At 39.8% G+C, this 22275-nt stretch overlaps 1 protein-coding gene across 2 annotated transcripts in view; it reads right to left on the bottom strand.

Moving 5' to 3' along the window:
* Positions 1-1022: 1022 nt before the first annotated feature.
* Positions 1023-22275, bottom strand: part of Pdcd1lg2 (programmed cell death 1 ligand 2) — a 79859-nt gene continuing 58606 nt past the window's right edge. The window contains exons 5-6 of one of the 2 annotated variants that reach the window (XM_046445853.2): positions 21648-21782; positions 1034-1659 (exon numbers count right to left, since the gene is read on the bottom strand). In XM_046445853.2, the coding sequence (XP_046301809.1) occupies positions 1646-1659; positions 21648-21782 (149 nt within the window). In that variant the 3' untranslated portion in view covers positions 1034-1645. Of the gene's footprint in view, positions 1660-21647; positions 21783-22275 lie in introns of both variants that reach the window. The other variant, XM_058579695.1, reaches the window with a different exon arrangement.

Below are 22275 nucleotides of genomic sequence, written 5' to 3'. Positions count from 1 at the left end.
GCAAGTTCAAAGCCAGCCTCAGCGATTTAGGGAGGCCCTGAGCAAATTAGCAAGACTGCCTCAAAATAGAAAATAAAAAGAGCTGGGGATGTTGTTCAGTGGTTAAGAGCCCCTGGGTTTAATCCCTGGTACAAAAAAAAAAAAAAATCCAAGTTTCGTTCTTCAGAGGCATTTTCTGACTTATATAGACAGACATTGAAGAAACTAGGAGGTTAATTTGTTACTCATTTCCACCTTCCTTCATTCATATTAACCCAAATTCTGCTCAGTCCATGTATCAGTTAAAGACTGTGTTTTAGACCTGCTAACCTGAGACTGTTATACTAGTTCATGTACACATTTGGACAGTTCATGGATCAATTAATGCCCTGAGCTTTGTGGCTCCAGCATAAAGACCAAATATAAGACAAATAACCTGTTGTATAGACCAGTCACTCTTCCCTTCAAGAAACATGATGGGAACCCACAGGGTTTCCATACTACTAATCATCAAACGTCTTGACTAGAGAGCACCACTGTTTCAACAGCATGGAAACTGAGGCACTGAGTTTAACTGAGGTTAAGTTTAAAATTAGACAAAGGACCAGGAAAAGAGGCTTAGTTTGGGGCTTTGACTACTACTCATCTGAAGTCTCTGCCTGTTAAGTATTTTTACTTTATACCATTTATTTCTAAGGTTAAAGAAAATTTTTCTTAAGGGAAGATATAGTTAAAAAAACATTTTACATGGTACCATTTGGACTAAAAATATTTTGTGATTTAGACCTTAATAAAAAAAGACTCAATTGCTTTTCTCTATAATTTATGTACTTAATGTATACTTAAATGCTTTCTAATCATTAGAACAACTTCAAATACTATCAAGATTCTCGGAAGCCATAAAGAATGCCAGTTATGGCTTGAGTTGGTACAAAGCCCTGTCTGTGAGCTTCCAGTGTCCAGAGGAAGTAATAGATAAAAATAACCAGTGGCAATCTTTTTTTTTTATATATAACTGGAAATTTCCACATCTGCTTCTGACTTGCTTTGGAAAGTTAGGGGGAAGTGACTCTCTTTGCTTTCAGTCTAGTAGTAAGAAGGAGCCTTAGGACACTCACTAAGGGCCAGATTCCCATGGAGTAACTTTCTTTTTTTCATTTACATCTTTTGATTTATTTAGATTTTCTTAGATTATTTTCTTTTTTATTATTAGTTGTTCAAAACATTACAAAGCTCTTGACATATCATATTTCATACATTTGATTCAAGCGGATTATAAACTCCCATTTTTACCCCGTATACAGATTGTAGAATCACATCGGTTACACATCCACTTTTTTACATACTGCCATACTAGTGTATGTTGTATTCTGCTGCCCTTCCTATCCTCCATGGAGTGACTTTCTAAAGTGCAGTAGTGTTTGTTCAGAGCCACAGGCTGCAGAGACAAGAGCCCCAAGCAGTGAAGGGCTGGGCTATTGAGTTCCTTCCTCTAAGTACACCATGGCTAGGTGCTGTCCAGTCTTGCTGCAGGCTCTTGATTAAAGTGTTGGGTGATCCAAAGATATTTGAAAAGTGCAAATGGCAAACTCTGCTTGCCAAGGGATCCTTGTTCAGTTTCTGGAAGACTCTTGAAGATGTGGTATCAGCATTCCAGCTCCTAAGACTATAGGTTCAGATCTAGGGAGAAAAGTCCACAATTAGGAAACAAAACAAAACAAAACACATTCCTGAGTAGAAAAATATATCACCTCTCAATAATAGACTGAAGTAAGAAATTACTTTAGAAAACACACATCTGTCTGGAACCAGCATGGTTCAAAACCTTTCATCCCACCCTTTCTATTACTGCCGTAGTCCAAGTCTCCTCCCAGATCTATTGTAGGAGCTTGTCCCTCCATTCTAAGAGTCCCAGACACTTCAGTAATACTGGAGCACATTTCATGGAGCTTGCTGTTGAAAATCCTTTACAGTTCCTTATTGCACCAGATATTTTTATTAGTTCCTGCAGATCCATTCTTTACCCGCTCTCCCTGTTCATGCCCCAGGATGATGACATTGTAGATGGTTGCTAATGACTTCTGCTCCTCTTCCCTAGGTCTAAACAGAAAGGAAAGGGCACTTGAAGTCTCTTGATGTGTGTGTGTGTGTGGGGGGGGAATTCTGAGGATTATGAGGCTAAATAAGGTGGGCTTTGGAATAAAAGGGTAACATGAGGGCTACATGATTTTCCAAATATGTTCTGAGAAGCACAAGGTAGCTCAAGACCCTTGCAGAAAAATATAGTAGGGTATTTATATTCTACTCCAATTTCATCACTTTTTTAATTAAAATTTTTTTAGAAATTTTAATTGACTCATAATAATGACATATTTGTGGGGTACAGTGTGATTTTCAATACTGTATACAATGGACAATGATCAGATCAGGGTAATTAGTATACCCATTACCATTAATATATCCCAATATTTATCATCTCTTTGCTTTGGGAATATTCAACTCCTCTCTACTAGCTATTTCAAAACATATAATACTGTTGTCAACCATAGTTATATAACTGTGCTATAGAACAAATGATTTCTCCTATGCAACCATTAACCATTAACCATTCTCTTTCCATCTCCCTGTATAATTATTAGTCTCTAATAACCACTATTCTATTCTCTACTTCTATGTGATGAACTATTTTAGCTTCCACATGTGAGAATATGCACTATTTGACTTTCTGTGCCTGACTTATTTTATGTAATATAATGTCTTCCAGTTCTAGCCATGTCCCTACAAATGACAAGATGCATTCATTATGGCTGTATAAGATTTCATTGCTTATTACAGCACATTTTCTTTATCCAGTCATCCATCAATGGAAAATTAATGGATTTCATACCTTAGCTATTGTGAATAGTGCTACAGTGAACATGGCAGTGCAGGTATCTCTTCACCATGCTCATTTCCTTTCCTTTAGCTATATACACAGTAGAGTAATTGATAGATCACAGGGTAGTTCTATTTCTAGATTTTTGAGGAACCTGAATACTATTTTCTATAATGGCTCTACTAATTGATATTCTCACCAACAGGGTGCAAGAGTTTCCCTTTCTCCACATCCTCGCCAGTACTTATACTTGGTCTTTTTGTTAAGAGTCATTCATTTTTACTGCAGTGATGTGACATGTCATTGTGTTTTGATTTGCATTTTCCTGGAGGTAAGTGATGTTGAACATTTTTTCATATGTTTATTTGCCCATTTTTAAAGTCAGATTCTTCCCATTGTTGAGTTGTTTGAGTTCCTTATATATCCTCTATCACTGTTTAAATTTGCATTATCTATAAGACTTCTGCTCATAATTTACTTTGTAATGGAAAAAGAAAACAATTGGGAACCACTGGAGTAGGAAAGAGGAAAGGAAACACTGGTAGTAGAGTGCTGAGTTTGCAGTTAGTTCCAGGTGGAAGAACAAAACAAAAACAGAGAATGGGCCTTTTGCCAGGGGTATATAGAAAGCTGGCTCCTTTTACTTGAATTTTAGCACAAACTATACCAATGAGAATAGTCTATTGAGTATCATCTCTAATATTTGATTGTAAGAATATTGGATGACTGATATTATGCTTAATTCATTCTTATAATTTCCATAAGAATTATCTGAAACAGAGTCTTACAAATAGTAGATGCTTAGTACAGGTTTGTGAGCAGAAGAATAAATGAAAGAATAGCACTATCCTGAGAATTGCAGCATCTATTTTTCCATCACTATGTTATTCACTTATTATTTCTTAGTTCCAATATCACTATTTCTAAAACAAGAAAGCTAGATTACAGGCTCTACAAGCTCTAACAAAGCATGGTTTAATGACCAGAATAATCTCTTTTTAAAAAGACCCATGATACATATTTATGGCATCAGGATTGACTCCTAAAGTATTACTGCTTGATAGCCTACTTGTCTGCATCAGAGCAAGAAGGCATAAGTCTAAGAGCAGCACAAGTGAGGTTAGAAGAAAAATAACTTCTACAAATGCAAAGGTCATTGTACCACAGATGAGGACTCAGAGGGCCTGTGTGGCAGATCCAATTCTACCCCTTAAGTTTTGAGATAATTTTATACAAGTCACCTCATCTCTTATGTCCTTGCAGTATATTCATCTTTTTTAATGTAGCTGTGCTAGAAATCTTTGCAAGACAATAAGACATGGTTTGTATCTTTAAAAGAAAGTACAACATTGCCTTCTTTAGAATTGATAGGGGACCTAAGGAACAGTCTTATACAATGCATTAACTACTGAGATATAGAGAGGTGAGTAGAAGATCTCTCTTTATTTAAGAGGCATCCCTGGGTATTTAAATAAAATATGTTGGGACATTTAAAAATGTATTAAACGTATTAAAGTATGAAGAAAATTCACAAAGTAGAAAACCATACAAGATTCTATATCCCAAAGACAATAATTCTTGACATTTTCATAGTTTTCCTTCTTCTTTTTGGAGAAAGTGGTAAGGTGAACATGTAAAAACTTTTAATAGAACACAAATGATATAGTAGATTTTTATATACTACCTTTTTCTACTTTTTGTTATATAGAAATAATTTTTCTACATTATTATTCTTCAGGAAGGAAATTTTAAATGGCACCATATAGTTTATTGAGTAAAGGTTCTAGTTTTCCACTGTTGTGTCAGTCAGGATATATGAGGTTATGCTGCAGTAACAAACAACTCCAAAATCTCAATTTAATAAACAAAGTTTTATGTTTTTGGGTCATGCTCCATGTCAACTGAAGGTCAGCAAAGTTTTTCTTCTAATTTTTAGTTTCTAAGAGACTGAGACTGATATAGCAATTATTACCTCAAATATTTCAGGTTACTAAGTCAGATGGAAAACAAACAAACAAACAAACAAAAAAAACCCAGCAGAGCACATGGTGGCTCTTAGGTGCTTTCATTTAATTTACCAAAGCAAGTAACACGACCACATAACTACAATTGCAGGGAAGTTCAGTTCTATCATGTACACAGGCAAGAGATGCAGGAAATGATGAAATAGCACAAACAACCTCCATGCCCACCATGGAGGAGGATGAGAATGAATTATCTCTTTGGCAATCTCTGGTTTTATTTGAGACTTTTCCCTTTACAATATGAAAATAAAAGCCTTGAAGGTCCATCTGGGGAAATTGAGGAGAGTGGATTTCCATAAGAATAAGAACATGAAGCAATTTTTCCCAGAATTACCTAGAAAATTAGGGGTAGAACCACAGAGTGGAAAACACCACTGAGCAACTGAGCCCTGCTGGGCACTCTCACAATAACCAGATCTAGCTTCAGTTGCTGAACCTGTGACAGATCTGGCTTCAGTTGCTGACTTGTGAAGTAAAACTAGTAAGCCCTTCCTTTCTTTAGTGGGAAGGGAGAATATTCACCTAAATAAAAGTCTGTCAGAAGTATGTGCGATGGACATGCCCAGGACAAATTCAAAGAACCCATCTCTCAAGATGATGCTGAGTCAGAATATGAGGGTAGAGGATGACTCTCAGGCAGCCTGGAAGTGGACACTTCCTCAATTTGGAGGATTTAATGGTCAAGTTGAGCTGAGTTGGCAGAGAATGGGTATGGGAGATTGAGAGTCTACAGCTGGCAAGGCCTAAAAAATATCACAATATTAGCTGTGTCAATTTCTGGAAAATACATCATATATTATTTTAAATATTATTTTTCGTTGTTGATGAACCTTTAATTTTATTCATTTATTTATATGTGGTGCTGAGGATCGAAGCCAGTGCCTCATACATGCTAGGCAAGTGCTCTGCCACTGAGCCACAACTCCTGCCCTGTACATTATTTTAATATTATTTTAATATTCTTTATAATTTTTATTTTTTCTTTATTTTATTTTCCTTATTTTTATTTGTGCATTATAATTATATATAATTGTAGGATTCCTTGTAACATATTCATGCATGCACATGAATATAACATTAAAATTTGGTCAATATTGTTCCTCAGTATTTCCCCTTTCCCTCATTCTTTTTTTTTAATTTTTATTTATTTTTAATTTTTTATTGTTGGTTGTTCAAAACATTACAAATTTCTTGACATATCATATTCCACACTTTGATTCAAGTGGGTTATGAACTCCCACCTTCACCCCATACACAGATTGCAGAATCACATCAGTTACACATCCATTACGATCAGATAAGATGCATGGTATTATCTCTACTCCTTTATATTGTCTAAGAGTTGCCCTGTGACATAATATGTGATCTATTTTTGAGAAGGATCCATGTGCTGCTGAGAAAAAAGTGTAACTGCTTGATGTTGGGTGGTATACTCTATATATGTCAATTAGGTCTAGGTTGTTAATAGTGTTATTGAGTTCTATAGTTTCCTTATTCAACTTTTGTTTGGAAGATCTGTCCAGTGGCGAGAGAGGTGTGTTGAAGTCTCCCATGATTATGGTGTGGTGGTCTACTAGACTCTTGAACTTGAGAAGAGTTTGTTTGACGAACATAGCTGCACCATTGTTTGGGGCATAAATATTTATGATTGTTATGTCTTGTTGGTGTATGGTTCCCTTAAGCAGTATGTAGTGTCCCTCTTTATCTCTTTTGATTAACTTTGGCTTGAAATATATTTTATTTGATATGAGTATGGACACGCCTGCTTGTTTCCGAAGTCCATATGAGTGATATGATTTTTCCCAACCTTTCACCTTCAGCCTATGTATGTCTTTTCCTATCAAATGCGTCTCCTGTAGGCAGCATATTGTTGGGTCTTGTTTTGTGATCCATTCTACTAGCCTGTGTCTCTTAATTGGTGAGTTTAAGCCATTAACATTTAGGGTTATTATTGAGATATGGGTTGTTCTTCCAGCCATATTTGTTTATTTCTGTTACTAAACATTGTTTGTTTTCCTCTTTGATTATTTCCCCCCCCCTTTACTGTCCTACCTCCCACTGTTGGTTTTCATTGTTATTTTCCATTTCCTCTTCCTGTAATGCTTTGGCGAGGATGTTTTGAAGAGATGGTTTTCTAGCTGCGAATTCTTTAAACTTTTGTTTATCGTGGAAGGTTTTAATTTCATCCTCCATCCTGAAGCTTAATTTCGCTGGATACACAATTCTTGGTTGGAACCCATTTTCTTTCAGTGTTTGAAATATGTTATTCCAGGATCTTCTAGCTTTCAGAGTCTGTGTTGAAAGATCAGCTGTTATCCTGATTGGCTTACCCCTAAATGTAATCTGCTTCCTTTCTCTTGTAGCTTTTAAAATTCTCTCCTTATTCTGTATGTTGGGCATCTTCATTATAATGTGTCTAGGTGTGGATCTCTTATGATTTTGCACATTCGGCGTCCTGTAGGCTTCTAGGATTTGGGATTCTGTCTCATTCTTCAAGTCTGGGAAGTTTTCTCGTATTATTTCATTGAATAGACTGCTCATTCCTTTGGTTTGGAGCTCTGTACCTTCCTGTATCCCAATGACTCTTAAGTTTGGTCTCTTAATGTTATCCCATATTTCTTGGATGTTCTGCTCATGGTTTCTTAACAGTCTTGCTGAGCTGTCTATGTTCTTTTCCAGTTGAAATACTTTGTCTTCATTGTCTGATGTTCTATCTTCTAAGTGTTCTACTCTGCTGGTAGTATTCTCCATTGAGTTTTTAAGTTGGTTTATTGCTTCCTGCATTTCTAGGATTTCTGATTGCTTGTTTTTTATAACCTCTATCTCCCTGTATAGTTGATCCTTTGCTTCCTGGATTTGTTTGCGTAATTCGTTGTCGAAGTGATCTTTCATTGTCTGATTTTGCTGTTTAATGTCTTCCTTGATACTCCAGATCATCTGAAGCATGTATATCCTGAATTCTTTATCTGACATTCCATCTGCTGCAGCTGTTACCTCTTCTAAAGTTGCGTTGACCTGCATTGCTTGTGGTCCTTTCTTTCCTTGTCTTTTCATACTGCTTGCGTGTCTTTCCTGCAGGTGCGGGCGGCGGCTCTGCTCTCTCCTTATTCCAATTGGGGTGTCGTGGCTACCACGCCCGCAGGTCACTGGGCCTGTTCTGGGAGCTGGCGGCGGCTCTGCTCTGCCCCTACTCCAATTGGGGTGACGAGTGTACCACGCCGGCAGGCCACCGGGCCTGATCCGCCGGTCGGTTGCAGGTTTGCCTACCCTGCAGGCGCGGGCGGCAGCTCTACTCTGCCCCTACTCCAAATGGGGTGACGTGTCTGTCGTACCGGCAGGCCACTGGGCCTGTCCCGCTGGTCGGTCGCAGATCTGCCCACCTTTCGGGCACGGGTGGAGGCTCTGCTCTGTCCCTACTCCAATTGGGGTGTCGTGACTACCCCGCCTGCAGGACGCTGGGCCTGTTCCTGGCAAGGGAGGTGACTCTGCTCTGTCACTACTCCAATTAGGGTGGTGTTTGTACCACGCCGGCAGGCTCCTGGGCCTGATCCGCCGGTCTGTTGCAGGTCTGCCTACCTTGAAGGCGCGGGCGGCGGATCTGCCCTGCCCCTCCTACCACGCCTGCGGACCCCTGGGCCTGATCTGCAGGTTGATCACTGGTCTGCTCACCCTGCGGGCACGGGTGGCGGTTCCGCTCTGCCCCCACTCCAATTGGGGTCACGTGACCACCACACCGGCAGGGCCTGATCCGGGCATGGGAGAAGGATCTGCTCTGCCCCTACTCCAGTTGGGGTGACGTGTGTACCACACTGGCAGGCCACTGGGCCTGACCCGCCAGGCTGTCACAGGTCTGTTTACCTTGCAAGTGCGAAGGGCGGCTCTGCCCTGCCCCTCCTACCACACCCATGTACTACTGGGTCGTGGGTCTGCCCACCTGGCGGGTGTGGGTGGCGGCTCCGCTCCGCCCCCTCTCCAATTGGGGTCACGCGGTCACCACGCTGGCGAGCCGCTGGGCCTGCTCCGGGGACTGGCGGCGGCCCGGCTCCTCCCCTCTGGCTCGAGGACAAATTGAGGAGACTCGGGTGACTGAGCCTCACCCCCCTTACCAGGAGACCAACTGCTTATGTCACCGCTGGTATTGATGAAGATCTCTCCTCCACCGCTTTCTGCTGACATCAGATCTCTGCCATGTTGGTATCCTATGCGAATGGCAGCATTTCGTTCCCCTTGCCGGGCAACCCAAGCAACGGGTGAGTCCTGACCGGCCCTCAGCAGGACCCGGACCGAGACGCAGTTTCCGCGGGCTCCTAGCCCCGGTCCAGGGAAGTTCCGGGAGCCGGAATTCGGCTGCTTAGTGCTTGGTGTTTGCTCTGATAGTAGCAGGGTCCAAGAAGCAGCCTCCGCAGGCTCCGCAGCCCTGAGCCAGGGCGGTTCCGGGACGGTTCCGGGAGCCGGAACTCGGCCGCCCCGCGCTTGGTGTTCGCTCTGATAAGATCAGGTTCTAAGAAGCACCCAGGCGCTGAACCCTAGCAATCTGTCTGCAAGCCGCAGGCGAATTGCAGCCTGAAATTACCTGTTCTATGGCTGAATGAGCTGCGGTCAGTCAAAAACAGGTGTGGTGACGTCAGTTTACCAACATGGTGGCTGCTGGCCTCCTCTGTGGTCTGACCGGTGTGGAGAACCGAGATGGACCGCTTCCTTCCCCCGTCTCGAACCCAGAATTCAGCCCTGAGTGCGGTGCTTGCGCGGCTGGCAGAAACTGCAGCACTGTAACCCTGCGTCTCTATCCCAGCGCGCGTTGCAGACTCTAGCCACGGGGCGATTTGCTGAATAAGCAGTGTTACCCTCCGTGCGACAAACCTCTCGTGTTTGAGTCCCCGTAGCCGATCCTCGTGCGATGGAAATCCTTCCTCCAGGTTCCGGCGCACCCCACTATTGCTGGAAATTCCTAACAAGATATCCTTTAGCCGTCCTGACTTGTCATACTCCCACACAGTGAAGCAGCACACGGGGGTAATGCACTCCCCTCGCCGCCATCTTCCTTCCTCCTCCCTCATTCTTTTTCATTTTTATACTCAGAAAAAATATATATAGTAGTGAGCCAAATTCGGTCAAAATCAATCATCTTTAAAATTTTTGCAGAATAAACTATGAGATACACAGCAAAGGGATAATGGGAAAATATCAAACTTAGATAGCTGCATTAACACTACTATCTCACTTCATTACACTGGCCAAGTAAACATAAAATATAGAAACGTGGTTGTAGCCAGAAAATAATGCTGTAATCATGTGCTTCAGAGTGGGCTAGTCTGTGTGTTCAAGGTAGAGGCATGAGCTGGGAGACAGTCTTATAGATTAAGCAAGGGAGGATAATGTGGTAGGTAGGTGTGGTTTCTGCACTTGAGTACTTGGGTCAATTTGCTGGGCCTAGTATTTACTAGACCTTGGGCAAATTATCTAACTTCTTTGTGTTTAGTTTTGACATCTATAAAGTGGAGGTGGAGGAGTATGTACCTAAGCAATTGCCAAAAGGATTAAATGAGTTAGTATCTCCAAAGTAGTTAGAACAGTAGCCTGGCATTGTAAACATAAAGTTAATTATTATGGTATCTTAAAGTTGATCCTGCAAGAAGTTTGAATTTGGGTAAGCAAGAGGATCATGGAGGGCATTCCAGGCAGCAGAGCCAACATGGGTAAAAGCAGAGGTGGGAATGAGTTTGGCAAGGGAAGGAGTAAGGATGGCGATGGTAGAAGCGGTGGGGACAGCTTGAATTGAGGAAAGTTTTTGTTGAGGGGTATAGATGAAATTGACTTAGTAAAATGTGGCTGTCAAAAGGACGGAAAAATCTTGGGAAGAAATTTAGATCTGGTCCATCTAAATGGAGAAGAAACAGACATGATAACGAAAACAAGGTTTGGTGGGATTGGATCTGGCAGTGGTGTGCTGACTCTCCCTTAAGGGTTCTTCCCCAAACTTTCTATAAAAAATTAAAATCCTCATTAGGTGTTGTCAAAGAAAATAAAATATTAGATAAGTCAAACTATCTCATGATTCCATTTTATTGAGAAATAATTTTCAAAATTTTGGTTTTGATTTTGTCAAATCCTTTTGATTACAAGTTTTCTTCCCCTCTAGATTTACTCAGATGTTCATTTTTTGAAATACATAGTAGACTCTGGAATGACAGAGGTTTTCTTATTGCTGAGAGTCTGAGAGACAGTGAGAAAAAATTCTGCTGAATTAAATGAAACCCCAAACAATCTTCATGCAAATCTGGAGTGGCAGGTTCATGCATGAGCAGGTATTAGACAGTTGCCGTTAGACAATTACAGTGACCAGATAATAGATGGTTATTTAACTTCTGTTTTTAAAGGCTTGTGCAATTTTAAAGATCTAACAAGGCAACTTTCTCTAGCTAACGGCGAGGCCTAGATTGCCACCCCACAACTTTCCACCTCCCGTCTCTTGCCTAATTTTGGTGTCACGGAGTCCAGTTCTCTGGTCAAATGCTAGTCTAGAAGTCATTATGGAAGTTTGTAGCTGTGACTAACATTTACCAACAGCTAGTTTTTATTTTTAAACTCTTCTTAATTAACACAGATTACATTCCACAACACAGGTGCTTCATTCAATCAGTTGAATGCCTTCACAGCAAAAACAGATTTCCTACAGAAGAAGGATTCTGCCTTAAGACTATAACATGAAGATTTTGCCTGAGTTTCCAGCTTGCTGGCCCAGCCTACAGATTTCAAACTTGCCAACCTCCACAATCTGTGAACCAGTTTTTAAAAATGAATCAGTCAATCTGTCTCTCTCCCTCTGTCCTTCTCTTTCCCATTGCCTCCCCCACTATTGACACCATTTCTATGGGGTGCCCTTGACTCCTAAAAACAGACACCAGTTTCCTGGCTATTCAAATACTAGGGTCTAGACTTAACCTCTTCTCAAAATCATTATCTTCATATCCTGTTCCTTTTCTTTCCCGGGAGATATTGACAAAATGCTAAATTAGTTCTTGCCAAAGAGTTAATGACTGGTGAATAATATAACAGGAACTTAAAAAGTATCTACTAAATCTAACACATTGGTATTTGTCTTGACAAAAACCATAAAACATTACTCTGAATTAAAGCGAGCCATTTTTTTTTATCATTGCTGATCATTAATCAATATATGAATTGTATGCAGATCTAAACAGGATTGCAAAGACTTAGGCTAATCAGAAAATAACTGAATGCAACTGAAACAATATAGAACACAAAATAATGTATTAGATAAGTGTTAAAATATGTATGTACACGACAAGAATGAAAATACCGATAAATACACACATAGTTATCTTTGAAGAAAAGAATACCTACTCATTGCTATACCCCATGATTTATTCTGGTCCCAAACCTAAGGCAATGTCATTCATCCATCACCATACTCCTCACCTAGAAGTGGTCCATCACACCATCCTCATTTTTGTTTCAAGCATCCTTGGCCTGAGATAAGGTCTATTTACCTTTCTGGATTTGGTCCCAATTTCTCAATTTACAGATGACAAAACTAAAATCTAGAGAGGCAATAGATTTTACCTATGGTTCTGTAGCCAGCTCACAGAAAAATTCAAATCTAAATCTCCTGAATTTGAATCATGAGCACTTTTTATCCCTCTAGTACTGGGGATTAAACACAGGGTCACTCCATCATTGAACTACACCTCCAGTCCCTTTTTATTTTGTTTTGTGGCAGGGTCTTGCTAATTGTTCAGGTTGCTCTTAAACTTGTGAACCTTTTGCTTCAAACATCCCAGGTAGTGAGGATTACAGGTGTGCTCCACCATATTTGACTATAAACACTTTTAAAGATAAAAGTAAATATTTCAGGAATAAAACAAAAAGTATGGAGAATAATATAGTGGATATCTGTATACCCACCTGTATATGCAGTTTAAGAAATGAATTTCTTAAAACTACCAGATTCATAGTCAAGAGTCCTACATTTTCTCTCATATGTGGAAGCTACAGAGAAAAGAGGGGTAAAAAGGTGGATCTCATGGAAATAGAAGGCAAACTGGTAGAGCAGAGGAAGGGAAACAGGGGGAAGAAGGAGGGGAGGGAAAGGGAAATACTGGGGAATGAAATTGACCAAATTATTTTATGTGCATGTATGACTATGTCTCAATGAACCCCCATTATATGTATAAATTACAATGCACCAATAAAAATTTTAAAATGAGGTTGAATTTGGTGTTCATCATTGCTATGCTGGTGTTTAACTTTTAATTCATATTAATATTTCCCATAAAAACTACTGAAGAATTATTTGTGTTTTTTAAACTCTTTATATAATAGTGATTATACTATCTGTATCTTTCTGTGATCTGTCTTTCCTCTCAAAATTACATTGTTTAGGGGCCAGGATTATGGCTCAGTGGTAGAGCACTTGCCTAGCATGTGTGAGGCACTGGGTTTGATCCCCAGTATCATATAAAAATAAAAACAAATAAGATATTATGTCCATCTACAACTAATATATACTATATATAATATGTATTATATATTATATATATTAAAAATTATATCATTTAGACATATTTATCTAAAAATACACCTAGGTTTTGGTTCTTCCACTTCAATTACAGCTTAGTTAAGTAATCCTATTTATCTATTCTATTGATACATATTTGATTGTTTCCAATTTGCTGAAATTGTAAGCAATGGTACCAAGAACCTTTCTATTTGCATCTCCTTGGGCATACATGTGAACATTTTCTATGACATATATCTAAGTGGCCCTAACCTCCTAATCTAATGTCACATCTTCTTAGATAAATGCCAGGGAGAGGGAGAGGCAGAGAGGAGAACATCAATGTCTCATGTCCCTCATTTTCACTCTCTACCTCTGCCAGACGGGAGAGAGTATGACTGTATGTAATTGGGGAAAAGGGAAATATTCTCTTTTTTAAAAATTTAACTTTTAATCAAGATAGTTACCTTATTTTGAATTTCAGATGCCATTAAAAGAAGGTCTGAGATTTTTCTGTTTATAAGGAATAGTATTTGTTAAATATGCTTGGTAACCTGTTTACCCAATGAAGGTATTCTCTAATAGTGCAATATTTAGATCATGTGGTAGTCTATGGTTTAAGACATTTAGGATATTTAATATACCCTTGTGTGTTCCCTGATTCCTCAGATAGAGAAATTTCTTTCCTAATTGCTCAGATTTTAATCCCCTTTTCTGGTAGCATTCTCTCTTTAGGATTGAGGTTGCCAAGTGATTACCCATAAGCCATATTAGTCTATGGGCATGTTTAATTTGGCTTGTTTGGTTTAAAATATTTTCAGCCAGCACTTAATGAATAACAGATTTTATGTAAACATCTGGATTTTCATCTTAGCAATGACAGGCTAGCTGATAGGCCGTATGTTCTCCAGATGGCAGGAGTCCCCACTACTCCCTACCTGATTGTACCAGATCCTTTGCATTCATTTCATCACCTTCCCAGCCCCAATGGGCATCTGAGTTGACCATCTCCGCTCTCAGGCCTTTCAACATTTCTTCCCTATAATAAGCAGCTGAAGGAATTGCTTATACAAAGGCTCTGAGCCCACAAAACACAGACAAAAACTGTTGCCTTTCCTGGAAACTCATCTTTAGGCCAAGAAGACTTTTATAGGAGTCAACGGTTTCAGTTCTTTAAGAAATGGATATTTGATCAGGCCTGTAAGTGCTAATTGGAAACTTTAATGAGTCAAGATCTCATTGCTGATTCAGAGAAGGTCAAAGTAAGGACCCAGGCCCACCTGACCCCAGAGCTCCTCTTCCACATGGTTTATATTTTCTATTCAACCAGCCTGAATGACTTCAGCAGCGCCCCGCCTTCTGACCTCCACATTCATTCTTCTTCTTCCACAAATTCCAGCTCCAAGCCTGATAGCCTCATGAAGAGATTTCTGTTCACCCAGTATTGCTCTTGAATCATAGCCCTCAACAGTATTTCTCTTAATCATTGTTGTAAACATAAAGTTGTTGACTGTATCCAGATTGAGTATCTACTCTTTGTTGGCAAATTTTAACCATGCTAACTTTGTGAGCCCAGATCTCTTGTGCAGTACGGCCTAGGAGAGCTTAGGAATAAAGATTGAGCAGAAAATAGCATGCTTGCTTTGGGGCTGAAAATCAGACACCATCTTTGTTCTCCAAGAAATATATGGAGCAATGCAGGATAGCAAGATTGAGCTTCAGCGGAAATGCCACAGAACAGGGAGATTGTATATATGCTGAAACTATTCAGTTGCCTTTCATGAATTAATAGAAGAATGCTTGCAGTTGCCCCTCTGTACCCATGGGTGTTCATGTTAGTGAGTTCAACCAACTATGAATTGAAAATATATATTTTTAAAGATTGTGTTTATACTGAACACGTACAGACTTTTTTCTTATCATTATTCACTAAACAATATAGTATAACAACTATTTATATAGTGTTTACATTGCTTTAGGCATTACAAGTAATCTAGAGATGATTAAAAGTATATGGGGGATATACACAGGTTTATCTGCAAATATTATGCCATTTTATGAAAGAGACTTGCACATCTACTGATTTTGGTATCTGTGGGGTGTGGGGTCCTGGGAACCAATCCCTTATGAATTCAGAGGGGTGGTTGTATCTTTTAATTCACACTAAGAGAGAAAAGGGAGTGAAAAAGAAAAGCAAACTCATGCTTACTCACAGCTTTGTTCACTTCCCTCTTTACTGTGGTGACAGATCTTTTTGTTGTGCCTGAATTAATAAAAATCCCAGAAATAGAATGAGCGTTGGGGTAAACATCAGTCAGTACTTAGGAAGGCTGTTGTTCCTAGTGATCAGATATGAAGGACTTCGAAGAATGTGATAAGGAAAGTAAGGAGAAGGGAAACTGGCCACTTCCTGTCTCCAATCTTTAGGTGGGGATCAAAGAGGGCAACCTTGGTTGTAAAGAAAAAGAATGTCCTCATTAAACATCTGAAAAAATGCATCTGTGTAGTGGGCATGCAACCTACCCTACACCATCCCCTTGCTCTTAGGTGTGCTGTGGTCTCTGATTTTGTCCCAACCTGCTACTGCTGAGGAACACCATGTGATTAATAAAATATCTAAACCCTCTCCATTGAGTCCTCCAAGTTCTTTCTTTGAGATTAGTAAACATTACATTGGGCTTTTGCAGCCCTGGTGTTGAAAAATGAGAAAATTACTCTGTTTATAGATTAAACTATGGCAGAAGGAAAATAAATCCATATATAGAGTTCCAGATGTCCACTGTGGTTTGGGACCTCAGACTGGGTAATACATAATGTAAAATCTGGACTCTAGGCCAGGACTCTGAACAACAATAACAACAAAAAGTAGTTCAGTTTCTATTTCTTTGTTTGCCCTTGGATTCCCCCAGGCACTTAGATGATGAGGGGCTGCAAATTTGGTATATAATCCAAGAAATGTTGGGTTCTAGAATATTCTCTCCCTTCCTTCTATCTTAACTGCCACTTCCCGCCTTCCTTCCCTGGCACAGAGCAGAATGTATGGTTGCTTAATTTGAAGTAAGATGTAAATGACTGATGATTTAAAGTGACTAATATAGCAAAAGCACAAGTTCGTTGCTCACCACTAAATCCCCTGCTTTCATTTCTTCCCCTGATTTTACATGTCGCTTCCATTCTGATTCCCTTCTAGGGCTTGGTGCTCAACTCTTGCCCTTGCCTGGGTTCCTGAATTCCATCACTGTTTCTGCTTTTGCTCTGTTCACCAGGTTTTTAGTAATTCCATCATAACTATCCTGATCTTGCTCAGAATTTGAGGGACTCTACCCAGCATTGTAGCCTCCCTTAATGTTTGCATTTGAAAGGAGTTCAGTGGTTACCCCAGAAGAATTGATTTTGAATGCTGACATTTTCATTGGAGGCCTCTTTAATGCCACAGGTCAGTGCCACTATTCTCTGTGGGTCTATGGCAACCATAAACCAGCAGCTGTGGCTTTTGGTATAGATTCCTGTAAAGCTCTGGCTCAGTCTTCTAGGTGGTGCTACTCAGAGTCTGGTCTATAGGCTACTGTGGGCAAACTGTTATCAGCCTATGATAAACATAGAAATTGAGTGTAAACATTTAGAAACTTTTGGAATAATTCTCTTATTATTTTCTCTGATGGCATTTTTTGAAATTTAATATTTATTGCATCTAATAAAAAATAAAGTTTACTGTTTTATGCTTTTGTTCCTTCCATTACATTTTTAGTAAGTGCTTATTATAAAATATCAACATACTGGAAATTAAAACAAACTAATCCTTCAACAGAGTTTGAGAAACACTTTTCAAGATCTGGATACTTGTTCCAGAGAACTAGATTCTATAACAGGTGGCCTTTCTGGATTCTAACTTGGCTTGTTATTAGCTCAACAAATCAATGATAAAGTCACTCAATTCTTTTGGATTGAGAACTTGCTTTTGCTTTCAATTGCCCAAAGATAATGCTATTTAGACTGAACCAATTTTTATTTTTTTCAACAAAAAATCTACAGGTTTTAGAGTCACACCAGTGGACCTGTGTTCACATACAAGCCAGATGACTTTGGGATGTCAGATAACCTTTCTGAGCCTCAGTTCCTTCATCTGTAAAGTAAAGACACCACCTCCATCTCAAGCAATTTTGGTTGGATTAAGTAAAAATAAGTTTGTAAAGAGTCTGAGTGCCATCTAGTAACTTTCTGCTGTGATGTAATTTTGCATATCTGCAGTGTCAAATATGGTAGCCACTGGCTGCAAGTGGCTCTTGAGCAGTAACAATGTGTGAGCAATTAAAATATAATTAATGAATTGAATTTTTATTTAAATTTAAATAGTCATTATATTGGATAGGACAGGTCTGGCATATTCATCAGCATATAGTAGGTTCAATGTTTACAATTTTATTAAAATATTAAATAAGTCAGATAATGCTTTTAACACTGGGCACATATTGGTGAATGAGAGGAATACAGTCCCTGTATTCATGAAACTTAAGGACTAGCTGAAAGCAGAACTTGACACTACTTTTGCAACAGAAATTGTTAGCTTCTTCTCTGGAACTCAACAGATCACCTGGGGCCCTTAATGGTTATCTTAGGAGGAAATGGTAAATAGGATCTTTTATGGACCAACAATTTCTGCCCTCCCAATCCACCTTAGTGTGCAGAGTTGGTGGTGAGGCATGGGTAGCTAAATCTGTTTAAGAGCCAAGGAGCCTCCTAGAAAGAAAGAAATTGAGACTACTACCTATCAACTTTAGTCTTCAAAGGATTAATAAGTTTAGGACAACAATGGCCCTAAGAGGAACTCAAGAGAAGGAAGTGAGGACAAGTGTCTCATGTTCAACACAACAAGTGTGGAAGAGGCTGGCTGTGCACAGCTGTGGTTAAGGCAGGAAGCCTCCCCTGCCTCTCTAGCCCATGAGGGTCTTGCTTTGGGACCAATGGTAAAGCATATGAGGGTGAGCCATAGGAATTGTAATCTGGTATCATCATGCTCTGCATGGGAATCTGGACCTGCAAGGGTACCTTTTTGCAGTGGATGGAGACACCAGAAGAGAATAAAAATTCTGTACAGCAAGAGTAGAGTCAGAAACAGCACAAAATTAGGGCTCTCTGGTGGACTGACCTAGCTCTCCAGTAGGCTTTCTGCCTCTTTGGAAAGAGCACTGGCCCTGTAAACTGAGAAGGCTTCCTGATAGTTTGTGGGAGGTGGAGAAATGCATGCTGTATGTGTGGGGTGAGACATTGATCTTCTTGCTAAGATGAGCAAGTGGGTGCTTGAGGGATTAATTAGAAAACTAAAAAGAATGCAATGCATTTGTAGCCAAAGCTATTAAAAGCAGGTTCTAGACATTTACTTCTGTGCTGAGTGTATTGAAAGAAGTAGTCAGTGCTGTGGAAGCATACCACAAGAGGATTTAATTTAATAGGTGTGGCAAGGGGGTAGAATTGGGAGACTGATGAAGTGACAGCTGAAATTTAAAGGATGATTATAACTGAGGTAGACAAGAAGAAGGCATTTTAATAACAGAGGACATCATAAAAGAAAGTTCAGAATTGACAGTGGGGTGCCTCTGGGGACTAGAAAATCCTCTATGGTGAGAGCTTGGGCAAGAAGGGTGGGTGATAGTGCTATAGTCAAAGCTGATATGAGTGTTAGATGCCCAGGGCTCATTGGGACTTCATCCAGTGAGCAAAGAGAAGTCACTGAAGAGGTTGAGCAAAGGAGAATGGTAGACTTTTATTAAAGCCTATTCTCATCTAGAAAGGAAGAACAGATCATTAAGGAGGTGTCAGAATTAGATGCATGGAGATCACTTAGGAGAATTCTGCTGTGGTCCAGGTTGAACACATATGTGGCAGTGAGGTTGTGTTAAAAAGCTGTAAATGTTCCTTCTTTTGCTGTTTCCCATTTATACGTAGAGAGACCATCTCAAGCTAGTCGTGGTGGAGTGCACTTTTAATCATAATGATTTGGGAGGCTGAGGAAGGAGGATTGTCAGTTGCAGGTCAGCCTGTGCAACTTAGCAAGGCCCTGTCTCAAATAAATAAATATTAAAAAAGTAAAAGTAAGTAAGTAAATAAATAACTGACTGGGAATTGTGGAACAAATTTAACAAAATTACACTGTGTATATGTATGCCACCGTGAATTACAACTTTATGTTTATAAAGCACCAACTTGAAAATAAATAAATTAAAAATAAAAGGAAGACCAGTAGAGTAGAGGAAAGGGAATAAGAGAGAGGGGAAGAGGAGGGAAAGAGAAAATATTGGGAACTAAAATGGGGCAAATTAAATTCCATGCATATGATTATGTCAAAGTGAACCCAATTATTATTTATAACTATAATACACTAATAAAAGCATTTAAAAAAGGGTGAGAGATGTAACTCAGTGATAGAGCACCCTTGGGTGCAATTTCCAATACCAAAAGAAAAATAAATAAATAAAAGAAAGACCATCTCAAAGTTGAGTGATTTGCTTAAGGTCATAGGGCCAATAAATGGCAGTGCCAGATCCGCCTAGCTTTCTGACTCTGGTTAGAAAATCTGTCCACAGAACCTACAGTTCTTTGCTCTAGTCCATGGCACTCAAGGTTGTGTGCATGGCAGACACATTTCTACATGTGTCCATGTATCTTCCATACAAGAAAGCAGGTCTGAATGCAAATGAGCTAGATATGAAGGGGTGTTATTAGATGGACAACCATGATTTCCCTCTGGTTCATTAAAAAGGAATGTTAACAAATTTAGTCACTTAACTCTTATTAGTAACAAAGCTTTCTCAATCACAGTTGAGTCTTATATTCCAGTAACTCTGAGCTACTGATATCCTCAGTAATTTTCAAGACAGAGGTGATACCATGCTCTGTCTTTGAGTGTGACTCTATTCCATTCTGTCAAAGATAGCCAGAATAGAAGTAACTAAAGGGTCCTCAGGTCTCAGGCCTGGAACCTTGTTTACAAGAGTCATGTATGTGGGAGCCAAAAGAAGAAAGGCAGAAGGTAAGACTTCAGTGAGTCGCATCTGCCACAGCCCTCTGAGAGCATAGATTTGTAAAATGATTTTATTTAAAAGTCAAACATATATTGAACAAACACTGTAATTCTTCCTCTTTTGCCATGAAGCACCCTTCCCTTCCACTTTCGTTGTCTGCCTTCTCCCTCTTTCCTTCCCTCTCCTCCTTCCTCCCTTGGTCCTTCTTTCTCTCCCCTCTCTTTTCTTTCTTCTCTCTCACTTTTTTCTTTCTTTCTTCTCTCTCTTTTGATAACAGTTTCTTGAATTCTATAGTTAGAGGGTTTTTATGGTCACATTCAAGCTAATATGCGTAGCAGAATGGACTAACAGAGCATGATATATGATAATATAGATGATGGTTTATGTATTCTTCATAGCAGATGAGAATACAGAAGTAAATGTAGAATAACAGTCACTAAAAACATGCCCAACCACCTGCACTAGTGCTGCCCCAAATTCCTATCGAATCATTCTCGTATGTCACTTCTTTTTCTATAGACAAGGCCAGTGTAGATCTTGGGAGAAGTTCACTAGGTGCTGACGAAGGGATAGCCAGACAGGCCTGCGTACATCCTGGGATTTTTGCAGCCAGGACAAGGACACCAAGGAAACCAAGGTCAGACACACTAAGGACAGAAGCAGGAGTAACAAATGCTCTGTTCAGGGCTCAAAAACTACAAGCATGCCCTGTGCCATCCAGCACAGCAGAATGGGAGTGGGCTGGTGAGAACACATTGGGTTAAGGAGGCATGCCAGGGGGAACTGCTGAGACTCCCCAGCCTCAAATAGCCTCACAATCGGTTCTCTTTTCCTTTACTCAGACAGGGGATTCAGATTCCTGGGGGACAGGGGACAGTTTTAACCTGGCTCAAGCCCAGGATGGGGAAAAGAGGTATAAAACTAAATGAATCTTCAGAAAGACTCCTGGACACCTCTCACCTGCATCTGATCACATTGCTGTCTCCATTGCCAAAATGACATTACTCTCATCAGTCTGATGAAAGTTTTTAGCTCCAAGAATAAAGCCTAGCATGTTAGCTATGGGAACAAAACTTTCTCTTTAAAAAGCTCAGTGTATGGAATTTACCTCACTGATGACTAGAGCTATTTTCTTGTAGGGAAAAAAATCATCAGGATGAGCTCAAAGCTCTGTCTTGATTGGATTTCGTGCAGACTTCCCAGCCCACTTGATTACTGTAAATAAAACTTACCTTTTCTAGAATACAGCTTTTGGCAGAGTGGTTTTCTCATGGCTATCATTGTGACTATGAAAATTAAAATAATGATGCAGGAAGGGATGAGAATGAACAGCAGAGAAGTAGTAGGGATGTTGGGTTTCATCTGACCTGGGTGAAGGAAAGAACCAGAATCTTATTACATGGCAGTTCAGAAATAGACACCAAGTTGGCCATATGAGTGGGTTTTAACCAACACAGCCACTGTGTTGAACCTTTACTTAGTTACTGTAAATGCTCTGTACATCTCAGCTCACGTATCTTCATGAAAACACTATGAGGTAGGCTTAACTGTAATTTTACTAGTGATGAAAGGCTGAGAATTTTCCCAAAGGTAGACACCAAATGACTTAGCGGAGATACAACCTGGGCTGTCTGCTTCCAGACTCCATGCTTTCTGCCACTCTGATATACCTATTGTCTATCTATCAATCAACCAACCACCAACTTTCTTTTTTTTTCTTCCTCTCTTCCTTCTCTTTCCTCCTTTCCTTTCTCATCATCACCCTTCCTCCCTCTTTCTGGTGGGAAAGTCCCTCAGTCCAAAAATATCTCTACCCCCCCCACCCCGCTTACACACACACTAACAAGCATTCAAGTGCTT

This window comes from Marmota monax, unplaced genomic scaffold (assembly GCF_021218885.2).
Source record: "Marmota monax isolate L192 unplaced genomic scaffold, Marmota_monax_Labrador192_F-V1.1 WCK01_AAM20220418_F8-fsc00124, whole genome shotgun sequence".
NCBI classification, from domain to species: Eukaryota; Metazoa; Chordata; class Mammalia; order Rodentia; family Sciuridae; genus Marmota; species Marmota monax.
This window is presented reverse-complemented; position numbering and strand designations above follow the sequence as displayed.